A 13,698-nucleotide genomic window follows, 5' to 3' on the forward strand; every position below is an offset into this window, starting at 1 on the left:
TGGTAGAATTTGTGACATTTAAGGTAAAGATCAGATTACATAGTTGGGTTGTTTTTTTCTTTTTCCCCCAGTTGGTGGAATGTTTTTATTACCTTATTTAAGAATTGTGGATATGGAAAGTCTGATTCTAGTGTTTTATCACTTTTTTTGCTTTTCTAAATCAATTGTTTCAGTGGGAGAACTGAAGATCCCAGAATCGTGGCTTCCATCTGACAGGAAAAGCAGGCATGGTTTTGAATTATAGATGTTTTATTAATCTGTATTTTAATTCTTATTTTAGTTACTTAGTGTGCAGGGCAGTGATGAAGCTCTTTTTCTGAGCCACAAACTCTGAAATCAGAATCTTCCCTGCTGCTTTGCTGAGTAGGTTTCACTTATAAAGAATAAAATAAGTTTACTACTATAAATTGCCTTTCTTCAGGAATAATTTCTTGTGAACCACATAAAAATGAGTAAATAGCAAATACAAGTTTATGATAAGCCTTATAAAATGTGATCTTTTAGGTCCAAGCTGGATCTTTCAGTACTTGCCATATATCCCTGCCTTTCATGGTGGTAGTGGCTGATGCCTCAGTGCTGGTGGCTTTCTGTGGCTCCCCCTCCCAGTGCCTACTCCTCCCTTGGCAATGCTGCATACTGGCATAGGGTGAAGTGTAAAGCACCACCAAGGCGATTGTGTCAGATTCCAGTACAGCGTTAAGTACTCCCACTGAGAGGTTGGTGGTGTTGAATTGTATAGATTGAAGCAATTACTCAGCATGGAGATGTAGTTCTTCAGCTAAAACCCAGTTCTTTCCCCAACTCCAGCCCCATTCTCCTAGGGTTAGCGGTGTGTTGTTCCTTACCTTAAACATACTGACTCTGCTGAAGAAGTGACTATCTAAAAGTCTTTGGCTTTAAAGAAATGAGAAATGTTGGTCGTGCAGCACAGGAAATGAATTTTAGATTATTTTATTTCATAGCTGATCATTAGTGTTTATTCAGCTTGCACCATTGTGGATTTTGTATTTGGAATGATCTCTGAGCTTAAAAAGTAAACTTATAAAGGATACTAAACCTGATCTTCAGCCTGATTCTGCAGAAGTGTTTTTATTTGCTTTTGTTACTGGTTAATGAGCAGCCCAGGTTTATGACATTGAAGGAGAAGAAAAGCCTGAAGTAAGAAATGTTACTGAAATGCTTCAAATGAGCAAACTGCATTATGTGGTTTTGGCCATTTCCTAGAACTGAGACATCGCTAATAACCTTGAATGCTGGTTAAAATATGAGTTGGGCTTTCTGTTCTGGAAGTCTTTTGGCATAAAAGAGCAAGGAACAGATTGTGGAAGGTTGCTCTTGACTTCATTTGTAAAACAGTTCTGTGGAGATATTTTTAAGTTGTTGCAGTTGTGACTTTCTTGAAGAAAATCCCTTAAGAACCTGCTGTTCTTTCTGATTTGTTTCAGTTAAGCATGTGGTACTTAGTGGGGAAACTCGTCCTTTGGAATATTTACTACTTTTCTTCATTTCTCCCCTTTCCATTTTGCTAAATTTTCTGCCTCCATGTTGTGATGACCTTCCTTGTTTGGTTTTGGCTAAGTACCTCTGGATGTGAACTTCTATTGTACTTGAAGCTGAAGGAGCAGCATATACTCAGTACTGAACAAAATAAATATAGTGATGCGAAGAGCCTAGGGGAGCAAGTGCTGCTTGTCGTTTGGTCTTCCCAGGCGGAGTTGATACTCTGGTTGGCTTTTTCATGTTAGTGTATTTCTTTATATTCCTGGCAGAGGGGGAGCTCTTCAAAATTGGGAAATCAATCCAGGCTTGGTGATAACTGTGTGTGGATGTGATGCAGATGCAGCTCCTGCTGGTGCATTGAAGCACCAGCTGTTTCTGAGCAACCAACAGCATGGTTTAAATTAAAGAATTTGATTTAAATGTAAGGTCAGCTACCAATGTGGGGCATGTGCATACCAGTATCACAGCAGACAACTGTTGTGTTTTACTGCCCAGCTCTGGTTTTCCTTATTTCTCTGTCCAGACATTTGGAAGGATTTCTGTATTGAGGCACGATAACCCTTGACAAATTGTTTCATGCTACTTAGTTTTACAAAATAACCAGGTTTGTTTACATATAGCCTCTTCACTCTTGTTTTTAAGCATCTGGCAGAGCTATGGGTCTTTTTGAGAGTACCCTGTAACGAAAAAGTATCTGCATTGCAGGAGTGAACATGTGGATTCATTCCTACTTTGAACTGACTCACTTTGGCGCTGACACTCCTCTTTCCTTGCTTTGCTCTGCTGTCTTGCTGCTCTTGGCTTGTTTGTTTGCACAAACATTGTGTGTAACTGTCCTTGGGCCATGTCCATTGGGGTTAGCCTCCTGGTTTAGAGGTTGGCATCATATGGAGCTGGGTGTGATGCTTCACTCTTCCTGCTTATGGCATGTTTCTCCCCTGGGAAGAATGTGGAAGGTTAGGTCCAGTGCCATTGTAACAAAAAAATACTTCTGATGCCAAGATAAATAAGACAAGATCAAAACAGATCTAGAGTGATAAAGTGGCATCACTGTTGCTGAAGCTGCAGGAAGGGAAAGAGCTGCGTAGAATCCTTCTTAGCCTGCCTCACAGGATCTCTGGAGACCTGAGTGCTCTTCTGATGAAAGCTTGTGGAAATTTACTCTTGAAATCCATGTGTTGGAATTCAATATTTTCATGAACTACTAAGTATACCATCAAGAATGTATTTTTGTCTCTTACATGTTTCTGATAGCTGGTGTTCCTGTACACCTGAGCATTTGTGTGACTCCTGGAGCCCAGAGCCCCTCTCTTGGAGGGAGGGTTGACTTCAATGTGGCCACTGGTACTGCCAAAATTCATCTTCTGTTAACTTCTTTCTTTTTCCTTCCCTCCTCCACCTTCCCCTGCTTTTGGCATTATTTTTCTTTTCACTCAGAGGCAAGTTTAGGATTGAATGAGTCAAGGTTAAATTAAATCTGGTTCACAAGCTAGTTTCTGAAATGAGTCAGCTTTAAAGTGCGAAGTGAAATCCCTCCAGAAAAATTGTTTATCACGCGCATGGGTTTGGATTGCTTTGCTTCAAGGAAATTGCTTGGGGGTGTTTTTTTCCTCCTGGTGGCACAAACATAGTTCCCAGCAAAGTGAGCAGGGGTGTGTGCCAACACATGAGAACCTAATGCACCCAATACCAAGTGAGCAAAGAGCTTTCGAAGCACACCACCATGACCTCATTACTAAGCAAGGTGTTGCAGGAGAAGCCACAAGCAGAGCCAGCCTATGGTTTGGGTCACCTGAAAAAGCCATAAGAGTGAATTTACACGGCTTAAAATGCAGTAGATGATCTCACTTTCAATTTATTATTATTTTTCCAACCTGGAAATTAAGGGATATATTAAAGGAGAAAGGTGCACTACAGAATAGCAAATAAAAGCTTCTGTTTTCCTTTCCTTCACAGGATCTACCTTTAACTCTGTGGTTCAGCAGAACTTTAGTTCTGTTGGTATTTAAATCATAGGTGATGCATTAGTTTTGTCGTGGCCTGCAAAAATGATAAATAGGGAAGGTGGCCAGCACTTCAGTGCTTAAAATGACTGTTAAACCAGTTGGGTTTTCATTTGAAAAGTTAGTTATGAAGTAGGTAGTCTCCCTGTGATGAAATATGAGGATAGCAGTATGAACACTGCTTTTTTTTATTTAGAATACTTCTGTGGATTTTATTTTGGATGCATCTCTTAATATGATTTGAGCACATTGTATCTTGACTTTTTCTCAGTACCATCCATATTCCCTGCCCCCATTTTTATATATATATGTGTATATATATACATACACACACACACATATATATATAAAACACAAAAATCTTACCAACATTTTTTTCCCCAGGCAGAGTTGCAGGTTTAGTACTTCTAAGTGGAGATACTATCAAGAAGCCTGGCTGGACTTGCAGTCAGGCTTCTTGATGGAATTTGGCTCATCAGCCAGAAAACAAAGCCAGAACGGAGGGTCAGGAGTCTCCGGAAGAGGGGTCATGGGTCTGGAAGTGGGACCAGAAGTGTAGTCATAAGATGGGAAGTGTATCATGGTCAAAAAAAATCAAACCCGCCTGAAAGTTAGGTCAGTACCAAAAATCACTCAGAGACAGTTGTAAAACTAACAAGGTAGAAGTAACAGGGCTTTAACTATTAACCAAGAAATAAATCCTCAGACATTTAAAGGGAAAATAATTTGTGTTGGAAGTGCTCTTTATTGGGGTTTCTATCTACATTCATTACAATTACCAAATAAATCATTGCTTGGAGAGCCACTGAGTTTCAGCAGGTTTGTCCTTATGAGTTGTTAGAGGAAGTGCTGATTTATCCATCTGTGGTTATCCAAGGAGATTTTGAGGTGTAATATAAGACTTGATCCTCGTGTTTGAGGTATTCAAGTAGAAAAAATAATCCTTTGGGGATGAAGAAGTGAAATTGCCTGTTTTCTTTGCTAATTAGCAGTACCTTTTCAATATGTCGGTGTAGAAATTCAAGCTCTCATTTGCACTGACGTTTGAGTACCAGATTGTTTCCAACTTATCTTTAAAGAGGCTGGATCCTGTTCTCTGCCCCATGAATGAGTTTCTGCTCGGATGTGCTGCTGGCTCTGGGGAGATGCCCACAGGCAAGGAGACCAGGAGGAGAATGATGACATTAACATCCAGACTGAAGGACAGCCTTTTTCTAAAAACACGCGTTATTTTTCCTGTTAAATGACTGATGCACAGAGTGGTTTTTAGATGAACTGTTTCTAAGAGGTAATGATCCACTAAGGATGTCATTATGTATTGCAAGGGTTTTAATATAAACTGTTTACGTATGGATCGTATTGTAAATTAAGCTGTTTCTTCCTTATCTTCAACAGGCAGCCAGATAAACTAGTGGTGGTTTGGACAAGAAGAAGCCGAAGAAAATCCTCTAAGGTTAGTCGATTGCTTAATAAGTCCCAACTTCAATGCCAAGCAGGGTCAACAGTTTGAGGGACTGGTTTCTTAAGTATGAGGAGCAGCCAAATAAATGAGAAATACTTTAATTGTTTTTAACTCGTATAATTACTTTATCCATATAGTTCAGAATAAGCTGCTGTTGATATCAGCGCTAATTTATGGAAACACTTAACTCTTATTCCAGCTCCAGTTATTTGTTTAGCAGAACTGTATCATCATCAGTTCAATTTCAGTTATTAATTGCTAGACCTAATTAGAAAGGAGGATCTGGCTCACTACTAGAAGTGTATTAAACATAATTAAAAATAAGTAATAAAGAATCTGACCTCTCTGCAATGGGAAGATAAGGTCTGGGTAAGAGGCTATGTCACAATTTGAAAATGCTACAAATAAAAGCATCAAAGCGGGCTCTTTCAGCCCAGTAGTGTATTTTTGAATTAAATTTTAACATTTTATTTCCACGAACACTGTGAGGAAGCCTGTGAATTTGTGATTGAAATAAATGGCAAGCATTTTTAAACCTCTTCAGTGTCTAACGTGATAATCTCTTTTATGGTATTGTATTATTGACTAAAAACAGTCCTAGCAGTCAGTTGTTATTGCTTAGGGAGGTAAAGAGCCTATTTCATGTGTACAGCGGGCAAGCAAAGGCCTTCAAATGCTGGTATTATTGCAGATTTTCTTTTGTTGCCTTGTGTCCTCTGGTGTAGGGCTGTCCCCATCTGTCCAAAAGCTTGAGAAGGGCAACACAAATGATCTGGGGAAAAGAAGTGTCCTATCCACTGGGCAGGTTTGCAGGGGCATGCTTGATTTCCTCCCTTCCCGGGAGCATCCCCTCTTTGAGCTAACTCAGCCATACTTGCTCATTCCCTTTCCCTGCAGCTATTGCCTCTTACCCTGCTTGGGCTTATGGCAAGTGGTCTTGTCTGGAAATGAAGTTTTCAAACTCAGTCTTTTAATAATTCTCTAACATTTCAGTTAAATAGACGTGGTCTGAGCTCCTTTTTTTGGTGTATGCGTGTGACTCAGAATGGTGCTTGGAAAAACCATGGTGGAGATGGTGGAGAAAGGACATCCATGACAGAGAAGCCATCTTAAAATAATTACGTGCTGAAGAACTTAAATGTTTAGAAAATGTGATATACAGTTTCCTACCCTACTCAGGAGAGGCTTTGGAGTTTTTGTTACTGGTACTTCTCCTTTTCTGATTTATTTTTCTCACTGTCATGCATAGTTGCTGTATTTTGCCTTTTAACTTGAGGTCTAAGCTGTTTTATCTAAAGACTGATTACTGACTGAAAGTGAGTGCACAACCAAATGCCTGCTCTAGTGTGTGCATCCTAAATTCTGCTTTAGGACACGAAAACCCAGAAGTGTTGCCTGGTGAGTAAATAAGGATGTGAACTTAGCGTGGCACTTTTTCCAAGATAACTGTTCCTGTTCCATGTTTGTACTCTTCAGGAAAGCCAGTCAGACTATTTCTCTTTCATTGAAAGGTAAATTAGCTCAGGTTACCTTGAATTTATAGCATGGTGTATCTCTAGGGAGTAACTGCTGATGTATGGAATCTGTTGTGCCTTACTGAATGAGAACTTCTCTATTTTGGCTTCATTTAATTTCTGTAGAACAGAGAGCACAAAGGTAATATTGAACAGTAAGTCCAATACTTACATGATCATTGTAACCCTGAAAAGCTTGGTGAGACGTAAGGTACTTGTCCATGTATGACTGCTTTGATGAGGTTCAGAATATGGCCAGAAAAAGAAGCCCTAACAAAAGTCCGGTAGGGCTTTGTGAAGCAATGGGTTTCTGCCTGCAGTGTTGTGGGCATGATGCTGTAGGCTCCAATGGCAACATTTCACTGAGGTAAGAGGGTTTTCTGACAGTAGCTCAGCTTTTTGGGCTTGAAGTTTTTTCAGCTGGGCCATAAAGTTCCAGGATGCATCTTCCCATGAGTGTCCTGTCTTTTGATCACCAGCCCATAGAAGCAACTGTTGGATAAACTGGCGCATTTACCTGAGACCCCAAAGTCTTTTTTAACTAATTAATTCATGCTTAGTAAGACCCCATGAAGGTACTGTGAAAGAGGCTGAGTGGCCCTAAGGCGAGGACAGAGGATAGAGTTAATTTTAAAGCTTAGGTAGTTGATACAATTTGAGCTGTTTGGGTATAAGACTGAAGATCAATAAGTGTTCTTGATCTGTTAGTCATCCTGCCAGTAACATACTTTATTCAATGTATTTCTTTCATCTAATTGCTTTGTTGGAAGCAAATCAAATGAATATTTCCTTTTATTTTTTATGGACACTGGGATCAGTGAGTACAAAACAGTAATGGTTTTCTGCTTCTTTGAAAAGGAAGAGGAGAGAGATGAGGTCTTACCTTACTGAAAATATGTTGTAAAGACTTCTTCAGAGGTTATGATTTCTGAACTTTTAAGATCGTTGTGGGTAACAGAGGATGTCCCTTACAGATAGCTCACAGACTCAAAGGATTACTGAGGTTGGAAGAGACTGCTGGAGGACATCTGGTCCAACACACCTTCTCAAACAGGGCCACCTAGAGCTGGTTGCCCAGAACTGTGTCCAGAGAGCTTTTGAATATCTCCACACGGGAGACTCAACACTCAGGGCAGCCTTTGCCAGTACTTGGTCATCCTCATGGTGCAAAAGTGTTCCTGATGTTCAGAGCGAATCTCCTGTTTTACTTTGTGCTCACTGCCCTGTTGTTGGGCATCACTGAGAAGATCCTGGCTCTGTCATCTTTGCAAACCTCCCTTCAGGCATTTATATACATTGATAAGATCCCCCTTCCCCTGAGCCTTCTCATCTCCAGGCCAAACAGTCCCAGCTTTCTCAGCTTTCTCTCCTGTGAGAGATGATCCAGTCCCTTAAACGTTTTTCATGGCCCTTGGCTGGACTCTTTGCAGTAGCTGGCTTGTACTGGGAAAGCACGAGAGATACATTAATCAAAAATGTGGTGCAACTTGAAAGATGGTATGATGGTGCTATGGACATATGTTGGGGCTGGCCTGCTTAACTAATATAACTTCAGACCATTGAGATGATAGCTGAGTTCTTGATGTCCTTTGTAGCCCTGATTTTTGTGGTTCTGTATGATTCTCATACGTCTTCTGGCCCACATACTTTGTTTCCAAGTAAACTACAGTGGTCCCTTAATTAGAAGAAATAATTGGAGACAACATGAGCACCAATCTGAATATTTTAGTGGGGGGAAACCATAGGATAGGAGCTGTAGATATGTTATAGTGAGCTTTAAAGTGTTGAAAATGAAAAGCAATAACCATCTAGAAAGAGCATCTAAATGGCAGTCTGATGGATGGATTCAGGACCCTAAATGTATCCAGTAGTTACTGGCCTTAATGTGGGTTGAAGTTGCAGCTCTAATCTGGGATCTCCCCTCTCTGGGCAAGTCTGATTTTGACGTCTTTTGAGAGGGGTGTCAAAACAAAAGGGCCCTGTATGTTGGGCATTGTTGGGTCAGGGGTTTGCAGAAGATGGTGATTTGCAGTCTTGCTATATTTGACAGAACTACTGAGCAATCCTAGAGCCAAAATGAATTTTCAGCTTGAGGAGGGGACAAATCATCTGTTTTCTGGAGCAATTGTCTTGTCTGTAAAGTTGGATATGTGGGGCTGAAGGTGGAGCTTGTAGCAGTGGACTTGCTTAATTTTTCCTCTTTGGTAGCTTGTCACACTGGCATGTTGGTCCCAGGTTTCCAGGCCCTGGGCTTTTGGATTTGCCCTTTTATTTCTTTAGTGAAGAAGGAATGCCTTTGTTCTAATGTAGAAGAAGGGAAAAACGTGTTGTAAATATGTTTACCTTCATTTCACTGAGATGCTCTCGCATTCCTAGGCTTTGAACTAAGAAATTTCAATTTGAAAAGAGATGTTGCCATGATGTCAAGGAGGTACTTTCTGCTCTTCCTGTGAACACATACAGGAGTATGGTTGAATTATACACCTCTGAAGAATTAAATTTGCACTTGCTTCTGAGAGCCTGACAGAATTATTCTTCAAAGATCCTTTTTGTATCAAAGCTGAAAGAAAGTGCCTTGCCTGTGATTTCAGCACTTCTGCTGCAGGTTCATCAAAAACTGTTTAAACACAGAGAAGGGACAATGTTGGGAACAGGGATAGGACTTGAACAGTAGGAGCAGCGTCAAGAGAAACAGGGGGACATGGAGTAAAAAGGATCTATATGTAGACAGTAAAAAGGATCCCTTGTCCACAGCAGCCTGCCCAGCTTTTTTTCCAAGGACATACCACAACTAAAGCAGCAGTTGGGTCACATGTGTTGCTGTCCTTGGCAATCTGTTGCCTCTTCTGGCTGCTTCATTGCCTTGCCTGTCATTACCAGCTTCTTCACTGACTGGGGTTACAAAGGCATGTTGTGATTCTGATGAGCTGGTGGCTGCCTGGGACCAGCACAGTTCTGTAATGGCACTCCTGGGGCTTCTCACTTAGTAAAGTAACTAAATGATACCGGGTTGCAAATGTAAGTGGTCAAAATCAGGATGAGTCATTCTGATGGTTAGTTTGTACCATGTTGGGCATATGTTATAGTTTTCAATAAGGCAATTACGAATAGATTTTTATAGCATTGCTGCCAGTGGACAATGGTTAGGGAAAGCATGAGGACTGAGTGGGGAGTGGAACTGCTTAATCAATGAAGCTGGGGTGTGTTTGTTAAAGAAGGTATATACAGCATGAACAGAAAAGACTGCCTCACTGTTACATAGCTAAATGTTGCCTTGGGGAGTTCAGTTTTGTCCCATCCTCATCTACAAAGCTCCTGGCTGAGGCTGGATAGAGCACTAAAGCCAGATTTGATGTGCCTTTCTATTTAGTGAGTGTCTGGGTTGTGGGATCTGACTTGCAGCAGTGTTGGGCAGCCATTACAGCTAAGGTGAAAAAGTCTGCTTTGGGAGACAAAAGATTTCATGCTTAATCCCTATAAAGTTAAGTCATTGCTGTTTTAAGCAGACCATACCAAATCAGTGGAAATTGGCTGTTCTTTCAGGGCTTGTAAATCTGGGACTATAATACCTTTCCTTTCTACAGGCACCCCATAAAGTTAAGTTTTGGTGACATTTTGAGGTGCACAGTGGTGGATGTCCTAGGAAACCATGAGAAAAATACACCCCACTGAATACACTGCATTCAGGGTCTTGTTGGGGTGTGTGTTTGTTCTAAATAAGAAGCCCAATAGGTAAGGCCAGGAAGTGCTTGATGAGAAGGGGAGGTGGCTCTTCATCTGAGCATCACCTGTTGCAGACTGTGAATAAGGCAAGGTTTGGTGAAAGAAACAGCATGAATTGTATATTTAAGGAATATATCATGAATGTGTATGTGTGAAATTAAGCTTGAACAGCTATCCCAGTGCTAGAGAATCTGTTTCTTAGTGAAGATGAGTTTTTGCTCATTTGCCAAGCTTACCAGTCTTTCTGTAGTTTTTCAGAAGTAATACATAGATGCTTAGTTCCAGTTGTACCACATGTGCATGCTGATGAATTGAAGACATTCATGGGAAGACCTGTGGGAATCTGCTAGTTTCATTGTCCGTCCTCTCAAGGGATGCTGACATCAGTGGGTTGAACGAAGGCTGCCTGGTGTTTGCAGGGCTTTGAACTTTCTTCTTTGGACTGCATCCCAGGGTGGGAGTGCGACAGGAGTGTTATTCTTGTGCCCAGCCTCTCTTAATTGGAGGGCCAAACACAGTGATTTCAAGAATATCATGGGGATGCAGCTATAGTCTGGAGTATGGTCTTTAATTTGTCTCTTCCCTTTGTGATGCTGAGCTATGATACAGAGGAAGAACAAGAAGCCATCCACAAACTGCCAGCTGAAGTTTCCTTTGGTGTGGGGGTATCGGCAGCTTTTCCCAATCCATAGCTTTTTAGCAGTGGGATCATACTGATCTCTGGTTGCCCGCAGATGATATATGGTTTTGGTGGGACTCATCACATAGAGCACGCTGGATCAGTGTTTGGTCTTCACAAGCCATGCTCCTGGCATGGAGGCACCAGATGAAAGATCCGGCTGCTTAAGGTCAGCTCCTCCTCTTCAAGGAAAATATTCATTATTTCTTTCCTCTTCCAGTCTGTGTTCTCCCTGGATAACACTGAAGAAGAAGAATTATCCTTACAAGCTGAGCTGCCCTAGGTGCTACTGGAACCAGTCAAGCTCCTGCTTGGTTCCTGTACCCTGAGAAGCCTGTCACAGAGACAAGTAGCAGAGCTGGTCTGATCATAGGCAGTTGGCAAAAGTTTTATCAGGGAAAGAAAAGCAGCAGCAGCAGCAGCTCACTGGCTCCCATTAAAGCCACTCCTGGGGCTGCAGGTGGGAAGCAGTCGTAGGTCTGTTTCTGACTTTTGCTTTTAAAAAACAGTATTGAGGGCTTGGCTACAGGAACATGTTTTTGATTCATAAATATAAACTGTTCCATAATTTGCAGCAGACTTAAAATATTATGGTCAGCTCCAAGATCTTACAGGATGTTAACATGCAATTGTCCTGCACAACAGAGGCAGGGTGAGATGAGGTGGTAGTGAAGAAGGGAGAAAGCAGAGGGGTAACATAAAGCACCTGTAAGGACAAGTTCTTGAAATAATGTGGTGTATTAGTTTTGATGAGTCAGGAAAGAGATTTTTGTAGAGACAGGAAAGTGTGAGTTGGTCATGATAGAAATGGCACATGTGCTAGGTCATGAAATCCCATGCATACAGGGGCTGGGGAGGTGACTTCCATAATGTACTATAGTTAGCTGGTTTGCCTGCCTTATTTTCTTCCTCATGAAGTGATGAGCAGCTGGTGATGACATTTATTAACTTCATGTTTGGAACCAAAAATTTGTGATTTGAGACTGTCTTCAACTTTATCTGGTTTTATTCAGATTTAAAAGATCATTTTCTTTATATGCTATTACCTAGACAGTTGAGCAGTGACTGTGAGGGAAGGTTTATGTTCAGTCCTTCTCATGTTTTGTTGTTTTTCACCTTCCCCAGGAACTGGCTAAAATAATCTGATGTAGGTTTGGTTGGGTTTTCTACCCAAAAAACTCCTCTTCCTCCCTGTAAGAGTCTGGCACTGGATTTACAGGTGTTTATACACTTTATACTGGAGAGAATTGATAGTAACTGGGGCTTTTTAGGTTGGAGGAGAGTGCTTCAAAAATAACAGTGTTTACAAATTGCCTGCTGTGTTCCAAGTTCTGCAGAAATGTTATTTGTATTTTGGAGACCAAGTTTGCCTGCAGAGTGCGAGGCAATTTCATATGGTCAAGGTCAGCCTCTGGTGGGTAATTATAAGGAAAGGTGGTGCACAAAAGGCAGCCCTCAAGTGGGCTAGTCTCATCTTCTGTTCAATCAATGTATTGCCGTCAGTTGAACTAGATAGTTTAGTACAAGAGTTTCAGCAGGGCTGGGAAATGTTACTTCCACGATTAAGCCACTCATAAAATTAAGACCACTTTTGTGCTTTCCAGCAGAAAGTACTGGAGAACAAGACTTGAGTTTGTCTAGACCATGCATGAGGTGAGAGGTGTTGAGAGACTCTGCTGTTTTATATGACCAGAAAGGGGACAGTTGGCAAGAGTGGAGAGACTGACCTTGCTGATAATAGTTTAAGGATTACTAAATGTTGAGAATGCAGACAACTATCAGAGTGCTCTCTTTGTGTTTGAAATTGTTGACTATTGAAGGCTGCTTGACAACAGATTTGGTACTTTCAGGAGTGTCTCAGTAATTTTGTGTACAGTTTGTAAGCCCTTTGGTGTGTTGATGTGCTTTATCATATGGAGCTCTGAACATTTTAATTATCTGGGCCCTATAAGTTGCTGATTCTGATCTGTTTTTAAAGACTCTTCCCTTCTCATTGAAACCAGAGGCCAAAACTGCAGAGGCATCTTTCCATTTCAAGCCCAGCAGAACAGTTATGATGTTCACAACGTCACATATGGTACATTGCAAAGCTGGCTGTATGGGATTGTAACTGCTGTTATTTTAGAGAGAAAACTGGGGAAACATCTCAGAACTGGGTAGCCTGAAGTGCCCATGTGAATCTGTACTCTCACTTCCACGTCCTTTCTTAAAAAGTCCTCAGTTTTGTGCCAGAGCAATGCTGTAGGTTGGACAATGTCATTCACAGCCCTACTCTATTTATAGGGTATTTCAGCAACCCCTCCTGTAGCTCCTGTTTCCTGATTTAAAAGAACTTTCATGCTATGTTGTGTCCTGTCATTTTCCACTGGCAGGGAGGAGAGGAGTTGCCTTTCTCCTTGAAATGCAACAGAGCATTCCTGCTTCTTTTTCCAGGCCATGGCTCTTGTCCCTTGGATGCAGCGGATAAGTCTGGCAAAGGGAGGGCTGTGATTAAGGCACCTGCTGCTGGTGGTCACTTCTGCTTAGCCTCTTCTATTGCTTTGGCTTCAGAAACAATGGACATGGCTAGTGAAGGATAATAGGAGATAAGAAAAAAGTGGGTCTAGAAGGCACAACGCAAGGGGAATTCAAGTTAGAGGTGAGGATTAGGGTGGAAATGTACTTCGCGGATGCAGCGCTTCACCTTGATGCATTGACTGACTGAGCCCTGACAGCAATCCCCTGTCTGGAAGTGTTAGGAATTCCGCTGTACAGAAGTGGCATGACAGATCACACATCAAAGTCAGGACTTACAGTTTGGAAGCTGAAAAGGTTTTT

General features: G+C 41.4%; 1 protein-coding gene across 2 annotated transcripts in view; it reads left to right on the plus strand.

The window, feature by feature from the left end:
- EHBP1 (EH domain binding protein 1) overlaps positions 1-13,698 on the plus strand; it is a 223,642-nt gene that overhangs the window by 26,814 nt on the left and 183,130 nt on the right. For both annotated transcript variants that reach the window (XM_080615103.1, XM_080615104.1), the window contains exon 2: positions 4,899-4,956. In XM_080615103.1, coding sequence (XP_080471229.1) covers positions 4,899-4,956 — 58 coding nt within the window. The remainder of the gene's footprint in view (positions 1-4,898; positions 4,957-13,698) is intronic.

This window comes from Psittacula echo (assembly GCF_963264785.1).
Source record: "Psittacula echo genome assembly, chromosome: 4".
Lineage (NCBI taxonomy): Eukaryota > Metazoa > Chordata > Aves > Psittaciformes > Psittacidae > Psittacula > Psittacula echo.